This window comes from Castor canadensis, chromosome 12 (assembly GCF_047511655.1).
Source record: "Castor canadensis chromosome 12, mCasCan1.hap1v2, whole genome shotgun sequence".
NCBI classification, from domain to species: Eukaryota; Metazoa; Chordata; class Mammalia; order Rodentia; family Castoridae; genus Castor; species Castor canadensis.
The window spans coordinates 80,028,589-80,045,058 of NC_133397.1; the positions used below are offsets into that span (position 1 = coordinate 80,028,589).

The following is a 16,470-nucleotide window of genomic DNA, read 5'->3' on the forward strand; positions in this document are numbered from 1 at the left end:
TGTCAAGAGGCAGCAGATAATTGGTTCTAAGAGCTTGCTAGGAAGAACCCAGAATTTAATTTTTGAAAGGCAGGGAGTTACAACCGGTTATCCCTTTGGCACAGAGTGCTGATGTGGAGGGTACACAGGACTTGGTACCAGCATGGGCCAGTTTCTAGCCACTCTGAATGGGAACAGCTCATGTGGTTCAATAAGGAGGGAGAGATGCCACACATCAGGAACTACGTTAGCACTTGCCATTTAATCCCTCCTGCTTGTTAGAGAGCCTCAGTGCCCAGAAGTGGAGGAGCTCATCCCCATGCTCAGAATGACCCCATCAGCAGAAAAGTAGCATCACTGGGGAGAGGCTTGGTTCAAGAGGGAGAACATCTACGTTGCATGCGTGAAGTCCTGAGATCAAATCTCAGTACAGAAAAAGGGGAAAAAGTAGCATCTGTACTTGAGGATCTTACTGGGTTTGTGCCAAAAGGATTGTTACCTGGATTAACTGCTTCTTTAGGTTTTTCTTTGTCTTCCACACTTAATTGCTGTCTTAAATTCCTGTTGAAAACAGACGCTTCTTTAACCCACTTCTCCTCCGAAACGTCATCTGTAAAGACAAAGGAGAAACACACTGCTATAGTTTGGCTCTTGAATTTCCCTAAGGCCAATGTGTTAAAGGATTGGTCTCCATGCTGGTGCTATTGGAAGTTATAATGAGTACCTTTAAGGTATGCAGCCTAATGGCAGATCTGCACATCATTGGGGGTATGCCCTAGAAGAGGACTCGGGCCCCTCTTTTCTCCTTTGCTTCCAAGGCATGAAGTTAGCACTTTCACTCCACCACAAAACCTGCTGCCCAACACAGGCCCAAAACCATAGGACCAATCAATCCCAAATTAGAACCACCAGAAACTGTGAGCCCAAATGAGGCATTGCTCTTAATAACATGGTTATCTCAGGTATTTCATTAGTGTTACAGTCAGAGAACATGGACTCATTGACAAATTACCATTGGCCCATGAAGAATGCTGTTTTCATGATGAAAGAAAAACGAGGAATTTGGAGACGAGTCTAAATGTATGGCAGTATATCAGGTTTTGTTCCATTATGTCAATTTAACAAATTCCTGGGTGTCTAAGCCACACACGACTAGGTCAGTGGTTCTTGGAAGGGAAATGCTTCAGGATGACAGGGAAGGCTTGTCACAGCCCAGATTGCTGGGCCCACTTCAGAATTTTAAACTCAGGAGGTCTAGGTGCGCCTAGGTAGGCCTGCGAATGTGCAAGCCTCTCTGTTCCCAACAGATCCCACCAGGGCTGGCGGCATAGTTCAGGTGATAGAGCACCTGCCTGTCAAACATGAGGCCCTGGATTCAAGTCACAACACAGTTAAACAAAGGCCTGCCGTTCAGAGGTGACACATAAGAGGATCTACTGAGGGACGTCTGTCTGTCCTTGACCATCTCTGAACCCCAGTCTCTGTCTCCTTATATGAAATACAAAACACAGCATTTGTTCGCAGAGGGCATAAGGGTTAAAAACAATGCTTAAACTACAAAGTGCTACAGACCATGGTTCTGGAGTTTCAAGGACACAATGAGGAAATACTACGGGTAGAGACACTACAGAATGATTTAGAAGAACAAAGACAGGGTGAATATAAGAAATGATTGCATCCTAGCTCTGCTATTGACTGTCCTTCCCTCATTTGCACAGGAGACCTGGAAAAGGACCTGAGTGACTTTGGCTTAGAGAACTGCGAAGGCAGGAGCTCTCTTTGTCAAAGGAAGTAATGGCACTGGGAAAAGGATGACAGTTGATATAGTGTAGGAGCTCTGCAAAGATCTATTTGAGCCATGTAGCTGAGGGAAAGAAGAGTTATCAAAACAGGCATGGTGGAACCTGAGCAATCATGTGCCTCAGAGCACCAGAAGACGTCAAGCCAGGCTGGAGCCCCAGGCCCTAGGAGGGAGACCTCCACGACCTGGCTGGGCAGGATGGGGCAAGTTTCATTCCTCCTCTTTGGCCAATTTCACTAAGAGATGAGAAGTCACTGCAATGTGACTAGACTGTCATTAAGCTCTAATTATTCCTGGAAAAAGATAGGAATTTGTTCCTACTTTAATTTGGCCTAGAAATAGAAAAAACTGCGAAGCCAGACACCCAGGGCTCATGTCTGTAATCCTGGAGGCTGGCAATAGGAGGAACAAGGTTCAAGGCCAACCCCAGCTCAAAGGTTGAAAACTCCCATCTGAACCAAAAGCTAGGCATGGTGGTGATGCCTGCCATTCCATTGAGGGGGGAGCATAGCAGTTCCTGGCCAGTTTGGGGAAAAATATTGTGAACCCCATCTTGACAGGACAAAGCTAGGAACAGTGTCATGCACCTGTCATCCCAGATAATAGTGGATGCCTAAAATAGAAGGATCGCTATCCAGGCTGCTTTGGCTAAAAGCAACAGCCGCGAGCTCCAAAGAAATCTGAGCAAAAATGGGAAGAGTGATGGCTCAGGCCGTAGAATGCCTCTCCAGCAAGCATGAAGCTCGGAGCTCAAACTCCCATACCAAATTGAGAGAGGCATGGAAGAGAAAGAAAGAGAGAGAGAAAAGAAGGAGGGAGAGGAGAGCGAAAGAGAAGACTTACAAGGCAGGCAAGCAAGCACATGAGCCAAACCACCACCTCAACATTTTTCTAATTTTAAGGGTCTTAGAAACCAAATATCACTGATTATATCAAGATAAATGTGATAACGAATTTATAATGAGATTCTTTCTTTACAAAAAATATGAAATTGGTGTCAAACCGAGTTTAATTTGACCATTACACACTTGAGTCCTCTGAGGTCTAGGGACACAGAAGATAAGCTCATTTGTACTTTGAAGGTGGTCAAGCAATTAGCAACAACCATAATAGTATGCAGGAACTATGGGACATTTTTAATCACTGAGAAGCAGTTGCTGAGCCCCCAAATCATCTAAGTCAATACGTGCAAATGCCAGGGACTTGTCCCTGGGGCACTACAGAAAAGACAGTGAGGGAGTACATGAAAAGGAGCAGATTCGTGGTTTCCACTTTGACAGATCCTTGGTGGGTTCCAGGAATAAAGACTTTTAATAAGCTCTTCCCATTCCCCAGCCTCCACCCAATACTCATGCAGGTGGATCAGGAAACAATTTTACCTATCAGCCTCCTAAGACAATGACATTATTTTCCAGTTTTTCAAAGGGTGAAATGCTTCCTGGGACTCCTAGAATAGGGGCTTATTCTGTCTTCAGGGCCAATCTGCCTCCCCAACAATAAGATGAGTAATTTGAGCCTTTGGTCACTGGCACCTGCCCATGCTCCTCAGGGGATGGACAGCCTTCCCTGACTAGCCTCAGGAATGTGCTTGGCCCCTCATACGCCCCACCATCTCCTAAAGAGATGGGACATGTGGAAGGAGGGCTGGCTGCTGTGCCACTCTCCCTCTCCTTCTTGGCATCTGGGTGGCTGTCAAGAAAAGACATTCTGGACTGCACATTTTACAGGAGGAGATGTTCACAGGGTATCACAGTGTCCTCAAAATGACCAGGAAATGCATACACTCCTTCTGTGTTGCTTCTGGGAAGCAACCACAGCACACAGCCAATTTTTCTATTGGACAGTATGACTCCATCTACCAGAGCTGTGGCGCAGCCAAATATTTGCTTCGGAACTCAGACCTCAACCCCAATTTTATCCATTTCCACTTACTATTCTGAAGAATTCTGTTCATCGCTTCCAGATAATGTTGTTGTTTTTCCGAATTCCATAAAATAGTGAATCCTTTGATAAAACACATGGAAGAAAGAGATTTTCTTCAGTGACACTTAGGAGCATCGTGGGTTCATGTTTCATTTTATATTTGTAAGTCGAATGGTATATACAGAAATGTGTTTGAAAGGGAATAGGTGAATGAGGAGAGAGGTGTCACCTGACTGCTGATTGCAGAGGAGCCCAGCCAGTTGACAGGGGAAAAGACCCCCGGGAACTGGACTGCACAACTGTGTGCATCCTACCAACACAGGCTCAGCCCCCAATGCTAAGGTCACATTTTCCACAAATGGCAGGTTGCTGATACACAATTCTGTCTTTAATACATGTGATCATGTACCTGTCCTAGTTCCATACTCTTCGGCAACAACATGGAGCTGCTTTTGAGGAAGAGTATACTCTTCATTTTTGTTATTTCTACGGTATGACAAGTCACATTTGTTCCCATCATACACTGAATTATTGATGATCACATGTCTCCCTCAAACCACGTCATGCCCATGGGAGTTTAATGTGTATTGAGTGGAAAGTTATTGTGCTTGCTAGCTTTCTGATACCAGGAACAGTGAGCCCCACTTTCAAATCAGGTTCCTGTCTTCTGAATGGCTTCCAAAAGGCAGAGCCTCTCTGACCCTGCCCAGCAGGGATCACCCTAAAACACATGGATAGTCACACTTTAGACCATAATCCATAGTGAGTAGAAACTTATCCAAAGGATTACAGACAGATCTTTCCATCTCAAATTGGTACTGCCCACCAGTTGCTGCTTTGCACGTGCTAAAATGATAGCATCCTGCTATCTACTTGCCTTCATTCCCATCTGGCTGTTGAATCTTCTTGCACTGTTCTTCCTCCTTTGTGGTCCAGTTTACGATATGGATTGGTGAGAAACTCCTCATATCCAATCTCGGCTTCAGGGAAGCAAACAAAGACTGGTTAACACCCCCACAGAGGACTTAGATACTTTACTCTCTAAGTACCTCAAGAGGTCTCTAAACATGTCAGTAAATGTGACAAGTTCAAGGGAAAAAGAATGGTATGCTCTGAAATGCCCTGTCTTGCTAAGGGAAATTCCAGCTTCCTAACTCATTTCTGAAAACTAATAGGACTGGGTATCCGGTGCAGTTAACACTGTCTACCTGAGAAACGTGGCTGGAACTCTGCCCCAGGTTTCATTAATTTCGTGCCCAGTACCATCATTTTCCCTCTCTTTCCTGGTGTCTTTCCCTACGATACATTCCCCGCGATGAACCGTGAACGTTGTGGGGTACAAATAAAGCAAAACATATGTCAAAAGGTTTTCTGTATCAAATCTGTTACCCATCGATTAGGGGTCCATATTTTGAAATACATACGATTACGCGACTATGCTTTTGTTTACATATACATTTAGCTTTTGGATCTGTTGTAGGGATAGGGTCTTGCTTTTTGCCCAGGTTGGCCTGGATTCCAATGCTCCTATTTAAGCTTCCTGACGTTGCTGGCATGCCAGTGCCAGCTAACACACTCAGCTTTTTTCCATTGAGAGGTGGAGTGTCATAAACATTTTTGACTTTGCTGACCAGGAAATGCTTTCCTCCTGATCTCAGCACCCGAAATAGCTAGGATGACAGATGTAAGACCCTGGTACCTGGATTCTTTTCTCTTTTTAAAAATTATAACCATAATAATGGGTGAGCACTGCCCTATGAATGAACAGGATACACTTCATTTCTACCTTGAAGACTCTGAGCCATGTAGGTAGAAGTAAGAGGCACAGGTTTACCCAGATATGACCAGCCTGATACACTAACGCAAGAGCAGCAAACCCTGGGCCAGGCAGAGGGGAAAAAAAAATGCCAGCTGGTCCCTTGCAGCCAGAACAAAGGTCATTGTTGAGGCAGACTTCAAGAGTAACTAGGGCCTGTCACAGAGGGCTGAAGCTGGATAAGGGTGAACACAGAATGTACTAAGATTCCCGGTGGCCCTACCCACAAATGCTGGGTGCATCTATCAATTCCATTACCAACAACCTGGTGCTTACAGTCTCCCGAAAGCCCTGCTTGGCCACTGTATTATAGTCAGGACACCTTCTGGGGCTAACAGGCAGAACCAAGATCAAACGCGATGCCCACCCTATGACATCAGAGGAGGACCAAAGAAAGAAGGACCCTGACAATTCCATATTATTGGAAGTGCACCACGGTACCTGACAAATCCAAACAGGATGGGGCTGTGCCTCCACTCCCCAAACCCTTTGAGGAACAGGGCTCTTTCCAAGTGTTTATCTTCCAGGTTCTGCTTAATTTTTTCAAACTCTGACAATTATAGGAATTGATTCTAGCTACAATGCAAAGTGCTTGCCTTCTCACTGGGCTCCTGCCTGTAATCCTAGCTACTCAGGTGGCAGAGATCAGGAGAATCACTGTTGGGATACAGCCCAGGCAAATATTTGCAAGACCCTATCTTGAAAAATCTATCACAAACCAAGAGGTGGTGAACTGACTCAAGGTGTAGGCCCTGAGTTCAAAGCCCAGTATCATGAAAAGGAAGAAGGGAGGGAGGGAGGAAGGGAGAGAGGGAGGAAGGGACTGAGGGAGGGTGGAAGGAAGGAAGAAAGGAAGGAAGGAAGGGAGGGAGGGAGGAAGGAAGGAAGGAAGGAAGGAAAAAGGGCTTGCCTTCCCTGCAAAGCAGCAGGGACAGGTGACCTGGACACAACCAAGGACAAGCACATGCCTCTAAATACAGTCAAAAGTGTCATAGGAGAAGGAGACTTACCAAATATTTTAATGAATTCTTCATTTATATTATCTGCATTGCAGGAAAATTCACAACTTGAGCCTGCAGAGAAAATAAGCCATAGTTGTGATTAAATCTTTCAATGGATCCGGATGAATGGTCATTACCCATAACCATGGGGATATAACCTTACATCCCGGTGAACGCCTGAAACTTTGGTCATTCTGAGTCCTGTCTATGGTTTTTCTTTGTTTGTTATGTCTTTTCAGGTTTCTCTGTATAGCCCAGGCTGACCTTGAACTCTCAGTACTCCTGTGTCAGCCTCGAGTGCTGGGATTACAGGTCTGAGTCACTACACCCAGCTTGTTTGGTGTAGATCACCAGCAAACCCACGAACGAACAGATGACAGAAAACATTTGGATTTTTAAGTGTCCTGACAAGAGAAGTCACTTTCTCCCCTTTTCTTGCTATCCCTCTGACAGCACACCCCTTCAGAGGATGCAGCCCCTGAGCTGTGTGGCTTAATGGCCTTTTTTCCTCATTTTCATATACATCTCCTGAAATCCATGGCAGGTGACAGTTTTGTTTTGTGACTTTGGGATGTGTAATTGTTGGTAAACAATACTCGATTTCTGCACTACAGAGTTTGTGTCCACAACTCTGACTTTCTGTACAGATTGAAAGAATACCCTGAATGTGGTCAGCCAATCAGTCTAGTAAATAGCAAGACCCCCAAAAACGGAGGAATCCTAATGTTCACGTAGAAATGCTTTGCTCAAAACAGTGATATTCACAATACCAAAATTCCCATCAATTAATAAACAGATCAACAAATGTAGCATGTCCACACAATGGAATATTGCTCCATCGTAATATGGAAAGCAGTCACCCATGCTACGTGGATGAAGCTGGAAAACATGTTAAGGGAGAGACATTAGTCACCGAACCACACCTGTTACATGGTTCCACTTCCATGAACCTCTAGAATAGACATTGCATAGAGCAGAGAGTAACCTGGGGGTGAACAAAGACTGGGGAAAGGACAGTAAAAAGAAAGCATTAGTGAGTATGAGGTTAGTTGTTGGAGTGATGAAAATGTTCTAAAACTAGAGAGTGGTGATGCCTACTGTGTGAATATGCTAAACACCACACAATTTGCCCTTTAAGAAGGGTAAATTTTTACTGGGTGTTGTGATGTTCACCTATAATCCCAGCAGTCAAGAGGCCCAGGCAAGGAGATGCAAATTTGACAACAGCAGGGGCTACATACCAAGACTCTTTTTCAAAAAAATACATAAATAAAAGTGATTTTTTTTAAGATGACATATTTCTATGTTGTCCTTTGCATTTTCAAATTTATGGTTCAGGTGATGCTCAGAAAATGGTGAATTTTATTGTAACTGAATTATATCTCCATGAAGCTGTTATTACAACATTGTGTGTATGCATGTGTGTGTGTGTGTGTGTGTGTGTGTGTGTTAGATGAGATTGGCATGATTTGCACATGGCAGTCCTTTAAACTAGTCTTTCTAACCTTACATATGCTTGAAATTTTTATAACATGTAGGTATGCTAAACTTTGGTGGATCTCTGGATTTTGAGTAAGTTAGAAGGTAAGGAAAAACTTGTTTTGGTGGTACTGGGGTTTGAAGGGAGTGTATCAGGCTCACTAGGCAGGCCCCTTACCACTCTGCAGCACACCAGTAGCCCTTGTTGCTTAATTTGTTTGGGGGAGTAGTGAACCCATGTCTTCCATTTGCTAGGTGGGTGTTCTGCTGCATGAGCCATGCTTGCAGCCCTTTTTGCTCTGGTTACTTGGAGATAAGGCCTCACTGTGTCCAGGCCAGCCAGGACTGCAATCCTCCAACTTAACATGCCCCATAGCAGCAGGGATGACAGGCACTTATTACCACACCCAGCTTTTTTCCATTGAGATGAAATCTCACAAATCTCCCTCACTACCCACCTCTCATGAGCCTTCCTATCTTAGCCTCCTTAGCTTGGGATGACAGGCACATCCCACCACAACCAACATTTGCTCTCAGTAGCAGTTGCCAGGCTTAACCTTGAGTCCATGAACCACTGGTGACCAGCATGCGTTGGTCATATTTGAATCATGTTTCATATTTGTGCCCAGGTCAGGCTGAACCACGGTCCTTTTGTAGCTGGGATGAGACGCCTAAGCCACCGCACCCCACTTAAAAAAGGAACGTTTTTAAGTTACTCCCTTCCCCAAATAATATACGCTAGTAGGGAATAGTGGGAGGCAGAGATGGTAGGGAGGGAAAACACCTGTGCTCACCATCCCAGCACCTGTGGGAGGGGTACCACTGGCTCACCATATTTAGGCTCCCATGAGTCTCAAGGGACACTCATGGGAGTCCAGCTACCAAGGCTATATACTTATGATGGTACCTTCAATCCTCGAGAAAGGGCGAGACTCAACCCCAGCCAAGAGTCCAGAAAAAAAACAAAAGAGAGGAACAGAGTTCCACTCATCATTGTCATAGCCTCAACACCAACAGGGAGCAGTCAATATCCTGAAGTGCCTCCAGGAGCAACTGCCTCCAACTCCAGAATGCTGGAGAATTCACAGGTCTGTGAGGTCACACTGAAAACAGAGGGGGGAGGGGTATGGAGGCTCACATGTGGGGCAGGGACAGAGTGGAAGCTAGTGCCCTTAAAGGAGCCTTTCTGCTTACTTTTTGGGCTCTCTGATGCCTTCCTCTACCTGCAGGTCCCTCTGAAACAGAAAGTTGGAGTCCATCTTTCCCCGAGGTTTTGAGGATGTATTGGAGCATGGTTAGAACAGAGGTAAATGCTGTTAGAGCTGTGGGATGTTAACAGTGAGCTTGTGTTGTGAGCATCCCCTTTTATGTTTCTAATTTCTTTAAATGTGCTGAGTTATTGGGAGCTCCAGCAAGTACACTCCCTAATTAAAGCTCTGAGACCATTCCCTGGGGCCCTGGTGTCTTGAAAAAGGACTACCAGCCAGGCAGACAGACTCCCCTCATACCAGTGCCAGCTGCTTGGGACAGTCTGTGGACAAATTAGAAGAAGCTACATGACAGCCACAGCTTGCTGCCAAAGCACAGTTCTGCTGCCTGAAGGCACTGGCCCAGCACACACCTTGCACCAGAATTCTGCCATCACAAGCCTCTGTAAACTCTAGATGACTCTGCAGCCATTTCCATCTGGGCCAGAAAGGGGAGCCCTTCCCTGTTGACCCAACAGAAGGCCTGTGATTAGTGCAAACACAGTCCTTTATTTGCCTAAGGGAGCTGTCTTGCCTGGTGATATGAGGAACTCTGCCATGGATGGTGTCCACGTAGCTCTCCTTTGCATGAAAGGACCGCCAGGATTGGTGCAAACTCTTGCCACATCACCTTTCTGACTAAGACTTTTACTCAGCTCAATTTGAGAGTCAGCCAGGAGACACCCTCCCATGCTGCCCTGGTGTTTTAAGTCCAATAAAGTCTTCTGGCCAGTGGTCTTTTCTTGCCTATTTTTTATTTTTATCATTAGTGAGCGTGGCTGAGCTGGGAACATGAAGACAACAGAAGAGGTTAGCAGCCATGGAGGCAGCAGCAGCAGGGGAGTATAGTGGCCATGACAGCAGGGCTAGCAACAGCAGAGCTGTGCTGGTGGCCAAGGCAGCCCTTGCACAGACAGAGTAGCTGGCAGTGTTAGTGGCAGAAGTGACAGCAAAAGTAGAAGAAAAGGCAATGGCAGAACTGAAAGTGGTGGCAGACCACTGCCCTGGCAGTAGCAAAGTCAGCAACAGCAGAGGTGACAGCAGCCAAAGTATACATGACAGGAAAAAGAAGCTACAGAGACAGTAGGGATGGCAGAAAGAAAGTGAGGGTGGAAACCTGAAGCTAAGGAAAGAAGACTGTGAAGAGCTAGAAAGAGGAGAACCTGGGCCCCTAAGTCACATAGCAGGTTACACAAACTGGAAGTAGTAAAAGTGGCTACAAAGCCATGATTGGTCAAGATATCCCACTAATCTGCTAGGAATGTAGATGAGTCCTACAGCACTTGCGTAGCATTCACGAGACTCTGGGTTTCATATCCAGCAATACAAAAATAAATAAATGAATACATACATTCATAATACACACATACATACATACGTATAGTTTTGCTTGCTATACTATGTATGTGGACCATTCCCCAAGGCTCATGTGTTAAAGGTCACCACCCTGTGGTTCTATTGGAAGGTGGTAGAATCACTAGGAGGAGAGGATAGTTAGAGGAAGGTAGGTCACTGGGGAGGCCCTTGCAGAGGATATTGAGACTCCAGGCCCCTCTCTGTTCACTGGCCTCCATGAAGTGAGCAGTTTTGCTCCTATTTATGCTCTACAATGATATTCTGCCTTACCACAGCCCCAAAACAACAGGTCCAAGTGACCATGGATTGGCACCTTTGAAACCATGAGTCAACAAAACTCTTTCATCATATTAATTTGGTCACCTCAGGTATTTGGTCATATTGATAGAAAGTTGATACAGTGAAATAAAATTATACAAAAAATAACATAAACCCAGTGATACACTCTTCTGATTATTATATACCACCTCTACCCTATTAGTTTTTGTATGCATTCATATATTTTCAAAGGAAAATTTTATATTTTAGTATCTCTATCTATACTTTTTGTCCTAAATTTAATTTTGTACTAGGTCCTGTAAGTTATCCAGCTGACATTCCATAGCCCTTGTGTTCCTGCACTGTGTGCAATGGCTGAGTTAGAGGAGATCTTCTGGGCACAAAAAGACACACTAGGGATGTAGTTTAGGTCAGTGGCAGAGCACTAGCACGTGTGAGGTCTTGGTTTACTCTTCAGCAACACACACACACAAAGACACCCAAAAATCTATTTAGTACTATTCTGGGTAGTTTAATTGAGGTATATTCATTTGCTAGGGCTGCCATAACAAATTATCACCAAATGGATGCGTTAACCAACAGAAATATATCCTAGCACAGCTCTGGAGACGAGAAGTGTGAGACCAAGGTGTTGGCCGGGAAAGGATCTCTTCCAGGACGTGGCCAGTAAACAGCGTCTCCTCCCTGTGCCTCCACATCACCTCCCCTCTCTACACACCTGTGTCCACATCTCCTCTTACAGGACACCAGTCATACTCAATGAGAGTCCAGCCTAGTGAACTCATTTTAACTCAATTTTCTCTGTAAAGACTCTGTCTCCAAACACACTCACATTCTGAAGTCCTGGGGGTCAGGCCTTCAACATCTGAATGTGGGAGAACACAATTCTGAGAACACAATTCTCAGCTTCCCATAGACCCAGGCTCAGACCTTTGCCCAGTGACTACATCCCAATGCTCTGGAGGACAGTCAGCCACTGGAACTTTGAAGCTAGACTATAGTATTACTGGCACAATCTCAGCAGTGACCCCTGGCCCACCTCAATGGCAAAAGGTGTCCTTAAGTGTTGGGTGGCCTAAGCATATGTGGGTGGAACCAGGCTAAAACCAGGTTTGTCTCCACAGTTAATGGGACACCTGTGGTGCCTGTGGAGGCTCCAGTCTTCCAGAACTCAGCAATCTCCAACAGGTGCTCCTGGGTAACCTGGCACACACTGAAGCTCACTGCCTTCCTCTGGGTTGTCAGAAAAACAGGGCCTTTTATCTTCTTGGTTTTTTCTGGTTCTGCCACTAACCGCTGGGGGATCTTGAGTAAGTTACTTGAGCTCTCACTGCCTTGGTTTCCTCATTTAGGAAACAGGTGACAACTGTACCTATTTCACAGGGCTGACTGCCATCATCATCATGGTCCCTGATGTTCCCAGTTTCTGCAGTGTGCTAGTAACTGCAAGTCCCACTGTACTATGGAGTACTACAGGCTGCCAACTCAGGAAGCTCTGAAGGTTGAAAGTGACCAACACCTTCCCCCAAATAAAAATTAACCGAAGCTGATTCAACCCAGAAAAGGATTGATTGTCCACAGTGACTACGTGCTGTGCCCATTCGTAGGGGTTTCTCAAAGTGTTGCCTCCTTTTGCAACCTTCAAGTCACCATGGCACTGTGACTGCCTCAGAGAGACCTTTCAGGGATTCTTATTTATCTAACAGTGAGAACCTACTCCATGCCTGGCCTTATTCTACATACTAGGGACCTGCTGTGAACAGTGCAGGAAAGACCAGTACTCAAAGCCCACCAAATACGCTAGTCCCAATTTATACACACAAAACTGAGGCCAAGAGGAAACCAAGGCTTAAGGTTTAGCAGCTAGGAAGTGACAGAACACGTGCAACAGGAATGCAGAGCCTCCACAGGACTTGAACATCAAATCCCCAGTGCTGCCCAGTGGTTACCCTCACCAATCTAGGGACAAGGCGGATGGACCACCCACTAAGTAGAGGTCAGACAGACAAAGCAGAAGGAGCCCCCTTTTTGGTGCAGAAAAAGCAAATGAAAAAGACAGCACTGGCAGACTCTCAGAGATCCACCTGCAAGGCAAGGATAAGGATGCAGCAGAGGCTAAAGGCAGATGAGACTGACTTGTTCCTCAGGTGGAAGTCTAGGTAGTTGTAGGAGGCCGATAGGAGAGTGAACACTCTCTCAGGGAAGAGGCCTGAAAGATTGGAGCGAGTGGAGTGAGGGTGAACGTGCAACCTGTTAAGAGCCCATGGAAGTATCCAGTATTTATGGTGTGCCTGCTGTATGCACAGGTCTGCAACCACATCTCATCCCAAGCTCAAGACTCCTGCAATCTGCTGAAAGCTGTTCCACCAGCTTTCTTGGGTGCCCCCAGCACTCAGCCTAGCACAGTACCTGGCAAGCAGCAGGTACTTAATACATTTTTGCTGCTGAAAGAACCACTCAACAGCCCTGCAAAGCGTGTGGATTATTGCCCCCTTTGCCAAGATGAGGATGCTGAAGTTCAGAGCAGGCCAAGGAAGGACCAGTACCAGAATTCAACTGGGCTCCACTCCTCAGGGTACTTTCCTGAGAACAGGGTCTGAGGGCAGCAGACATCCAGAGGGAATGGTTACACCCTACTTGCCACCTGTCCTCTCTTTGATCACATGCCCTGGCCAAGCTCTCAGAGACTGTGGGTGAACAGCGGATGTGCACCCTCCCATCTCTTTGAAATGGGAAAGGCCACACTCACCTCACAAGGAAGGAACACAGAGGCCAGGGCAGGCCCGCACAAGTCAGTCCCTAGCAGTCAGCTCTAGGAGGGCAAGCACGCCCTCATGTTGGCACGTTAGACACCCATGGTTGCATTTGCCAAGCAGAACACTGCCTGGCATAGGGGGTGCCCAATGAATTCTTGCTCCAGAAGGGACCAGCACTAAATAAATAAAATGACAAGAATGAATGCAGATGTGCCAGAATGATAACTGTGTGGGATATTTTTGGCTTTCCCTCCTTCCATCCTGATCTCTTCTCTACTAGCTGATGAACTGCACCAATGACTTCCTTATCTTCTAGCTTCCTGTTGGGATTGGCCAATTGAAGTCACTTGTAGAGGCCAGGCCCACTGTAATCTTAGTTACTTGGGAAGTGAAGATCCAGAGGATCATAGTTCAAGACTAGCAGGTGCAAGAAGTTGGCAAGACCCCACCTCAACCAATGGCTGAGAATGGTGGTGCACACCTGTCATCCTATGCAGGGAAGCATAAATGGAAGGATCACAGTCCAGGCTGGCCCTAGCATAAAGAGAGACTCTATCTCAAGAATAACCAACATAAAAATGGCTGCTAGAGTAGCTCATGTGGCAAAATACTACCTAGCAAGCACAAGGCCCTGAGTTCAATCCCCCCACCCCTGTACCACACAGAAAAAAGCCACTTCTAGGAGATCGAAGGGGAGGACACAGGGTGTTAATTCTGTTGATCTTTTCCGGGTGGATTTTTACAACTTGCCCATATTCCTTCCCTAAAGGTTACAGCTTGTCAAAAGTTCTCTCTTACTTTCCTTGGGTTTTTCTTCTCTTTACTTTCTTTCTTTATTCGGTGAAGGGATTGATTCCAGAGCCAAATGCATGCTATGCAAGTGCTCTACCAATGAGCTAATCCCCAGATCCCTTGGTCTTTGTTACTGCTCCCCCACAAATGATAACAGCTTGATATTTTTACTTGTTCTAGGGTGCTTCAACTTTCTTTGTTGGCTTCCCCTCACACTCTCAAATCTTCATAAACAAACCCCCTTCATTACATTCTCAAGTACCACATTTCCTTCTCCTGTTAAAACCATCCTGATCACTCAAGCAGGAAATATCCCTCCCCTGGTGAGCTCCCACAATTCTTTCCAGTTTGTTTGTATAATGCGTTTTGTATTCTGACTTGATAAAGATATTTGGTATATTCATGTTCTCAACTCACTCCGCCACTGTGATCTTGCAGAGTGCAGAGTACTTGCCTGACTCATCATTGGATCTCTCATTCTATTTTGATGTGTCTGCATATCAGGTGTGCAATGATTGACTGAATAAATAAATCAGTGCTTTATTGATTACATAAATACATCACTTCTCAGGTTTATCTGGGGTTAATGTGACTCTCTTGCAGCAGTCTTGGTGCCCTGTCACCATAACCATCCAATGACAAAGCTCTCTTTCTTGGTTCATTCACAATCTCGAAGAGAAGTAAAAATTTTCATAGAATACATCTTATAGTCACAAATCTAATTGTCTCTCTATAGTGTCTGGATCAAGGAATTTTTGCATCAGACTTTAGAGCTCCAGTTTGGCTGGTCCCTTGACCAAGCTTAGACATAGGAATAGTTCTTTAGCCTTTCCTCAAATTTCCTGAGATTATTTTCTTCAGAGGTTTGACACCAAGCCTTCCCATTCATTATAAAAATATTCTATTTCATGTTTGCTGGGGGATATCTAAAACAAAACAACACAAACCATGATGTCAAGTATGAAATTCATTTTACTTCTAGACAGCACAGTGCCTCTGAGAAATTCCTCCCTCCCTCCCTTTCTCATAACTATCCAGGCCATCCACAACTTTGATTCATCTCTTTTGGATATAGCCATCATCTTGACTATGTCTTTTTGTACCTCAAGTTGCATGGAAGGAGAATGGCAGGTCCAGTGGATGAGCCTGGCTCAGAGGTGAAAAGTGGACCCAGCTTTTTTTCTGGAGCTCTTAAATCCTGTATCTCTAACTTCTATTAAACCCAAGTCTCCCCCTTTGCTTCAGGGGTCCCATTCCTCACATTTCTGGGTGTGAGCTAGTGGTGTCTGACTTGAATGTGTGATTAGTCCTAAGGATCTTGGTATTTAGAGAAAGCAATACCATTCTTATGGAGAAATTTTAATACTGTAGCCTCAGAGCCAGAGGGAAAGGTAAAGGTAGTGGATGGACACTACATTCCTAATTGCACATCTCATCTCCTTTTCTGGGCACAAGCTGAGCACCCAACACAGTGCTGGTGAGAAACTGAGGGGTCTGGGTGTAGCTGCCTCTGTGATCAGCAACATGTGTTACCAGGGATGCAGAATGAGCTCATCATTTTGAAAGCAATTGTGCATGTGCATGATTGTGTAAATTACTTCCTTCCTAGGACCTGCTCAAGGTTCAGGTCTCTGTGCTTAAACCTGGTTGTCCTGAAAGATAATCAGAATATTTAATGAGTGGAGCAAAGTGACCACTTTTGGAGCCTTGTCTCTCATGGCCCCTGAGGTGCCAGGCACTAACCCTTCACATACAGCATCATGGGGAAGTGCATGGAATGTTCTAGGAAGTGGCTGTTTGCCAATCAGTAGAGCCATGCTTCTGTATGCTAATACCAGTGCAGCTGACCAGGGTGAACGAGCTGAATTTCAGACCTACTCTCCTCATAGCCCAGGCTAGGGATCCCAAAGCTGGGTGTGCAACAGAATCACCAGACAGTGCCTGAAACCATTTGCTCAGATGATTGGGAGCACACTGGTTGATGATGAAACACAAACAGACTTAAGAGATCCCTGTGCCCACCTCCTAAATCTGCAATCTT

The 16,470-nt window shown here is 45.4% G+C and overlaps 1 protein-coding gene across 16 annotated transcripts in view; it reads right to left on the reverse strand.

Moving 5' to 3' along the window:
• The window catches only part of LOC109676984 (uncharacterized protein C2orf92-like), a 177,610-nt gene that overhangs the window by 14,066 nt on the left and 147,074 nt on the right, over positions 1-16,470 (reverse strand). For all 16 annotated transcript variants that reach the window (XM_074050185.1, XM_074050179.1, XM_074050181.1 and 13 more), the window contains 4 exons: positions 6,530-6,592; positions 4,581-4,683; positions 3,713-3,784; positions 479-589 (listed from right to left, as the gene is read on the reverse strand). In XM_074050185.1, coding sequence (XP_073906286.1) covers positions 479-589; positions 3,713-3,784; positions 4,581-4,683; positions 6,530-6,553 — 310 coding nt within the window. In that variant the 5' untranslated portion in view covers positions 6,554-6,592. The remainder of the gene's footprint in view (positions 1-478; positions 590-3,712; positions 3,785-4,580; positions 4,684-6,529; positions 6,593-16,470) is intronic.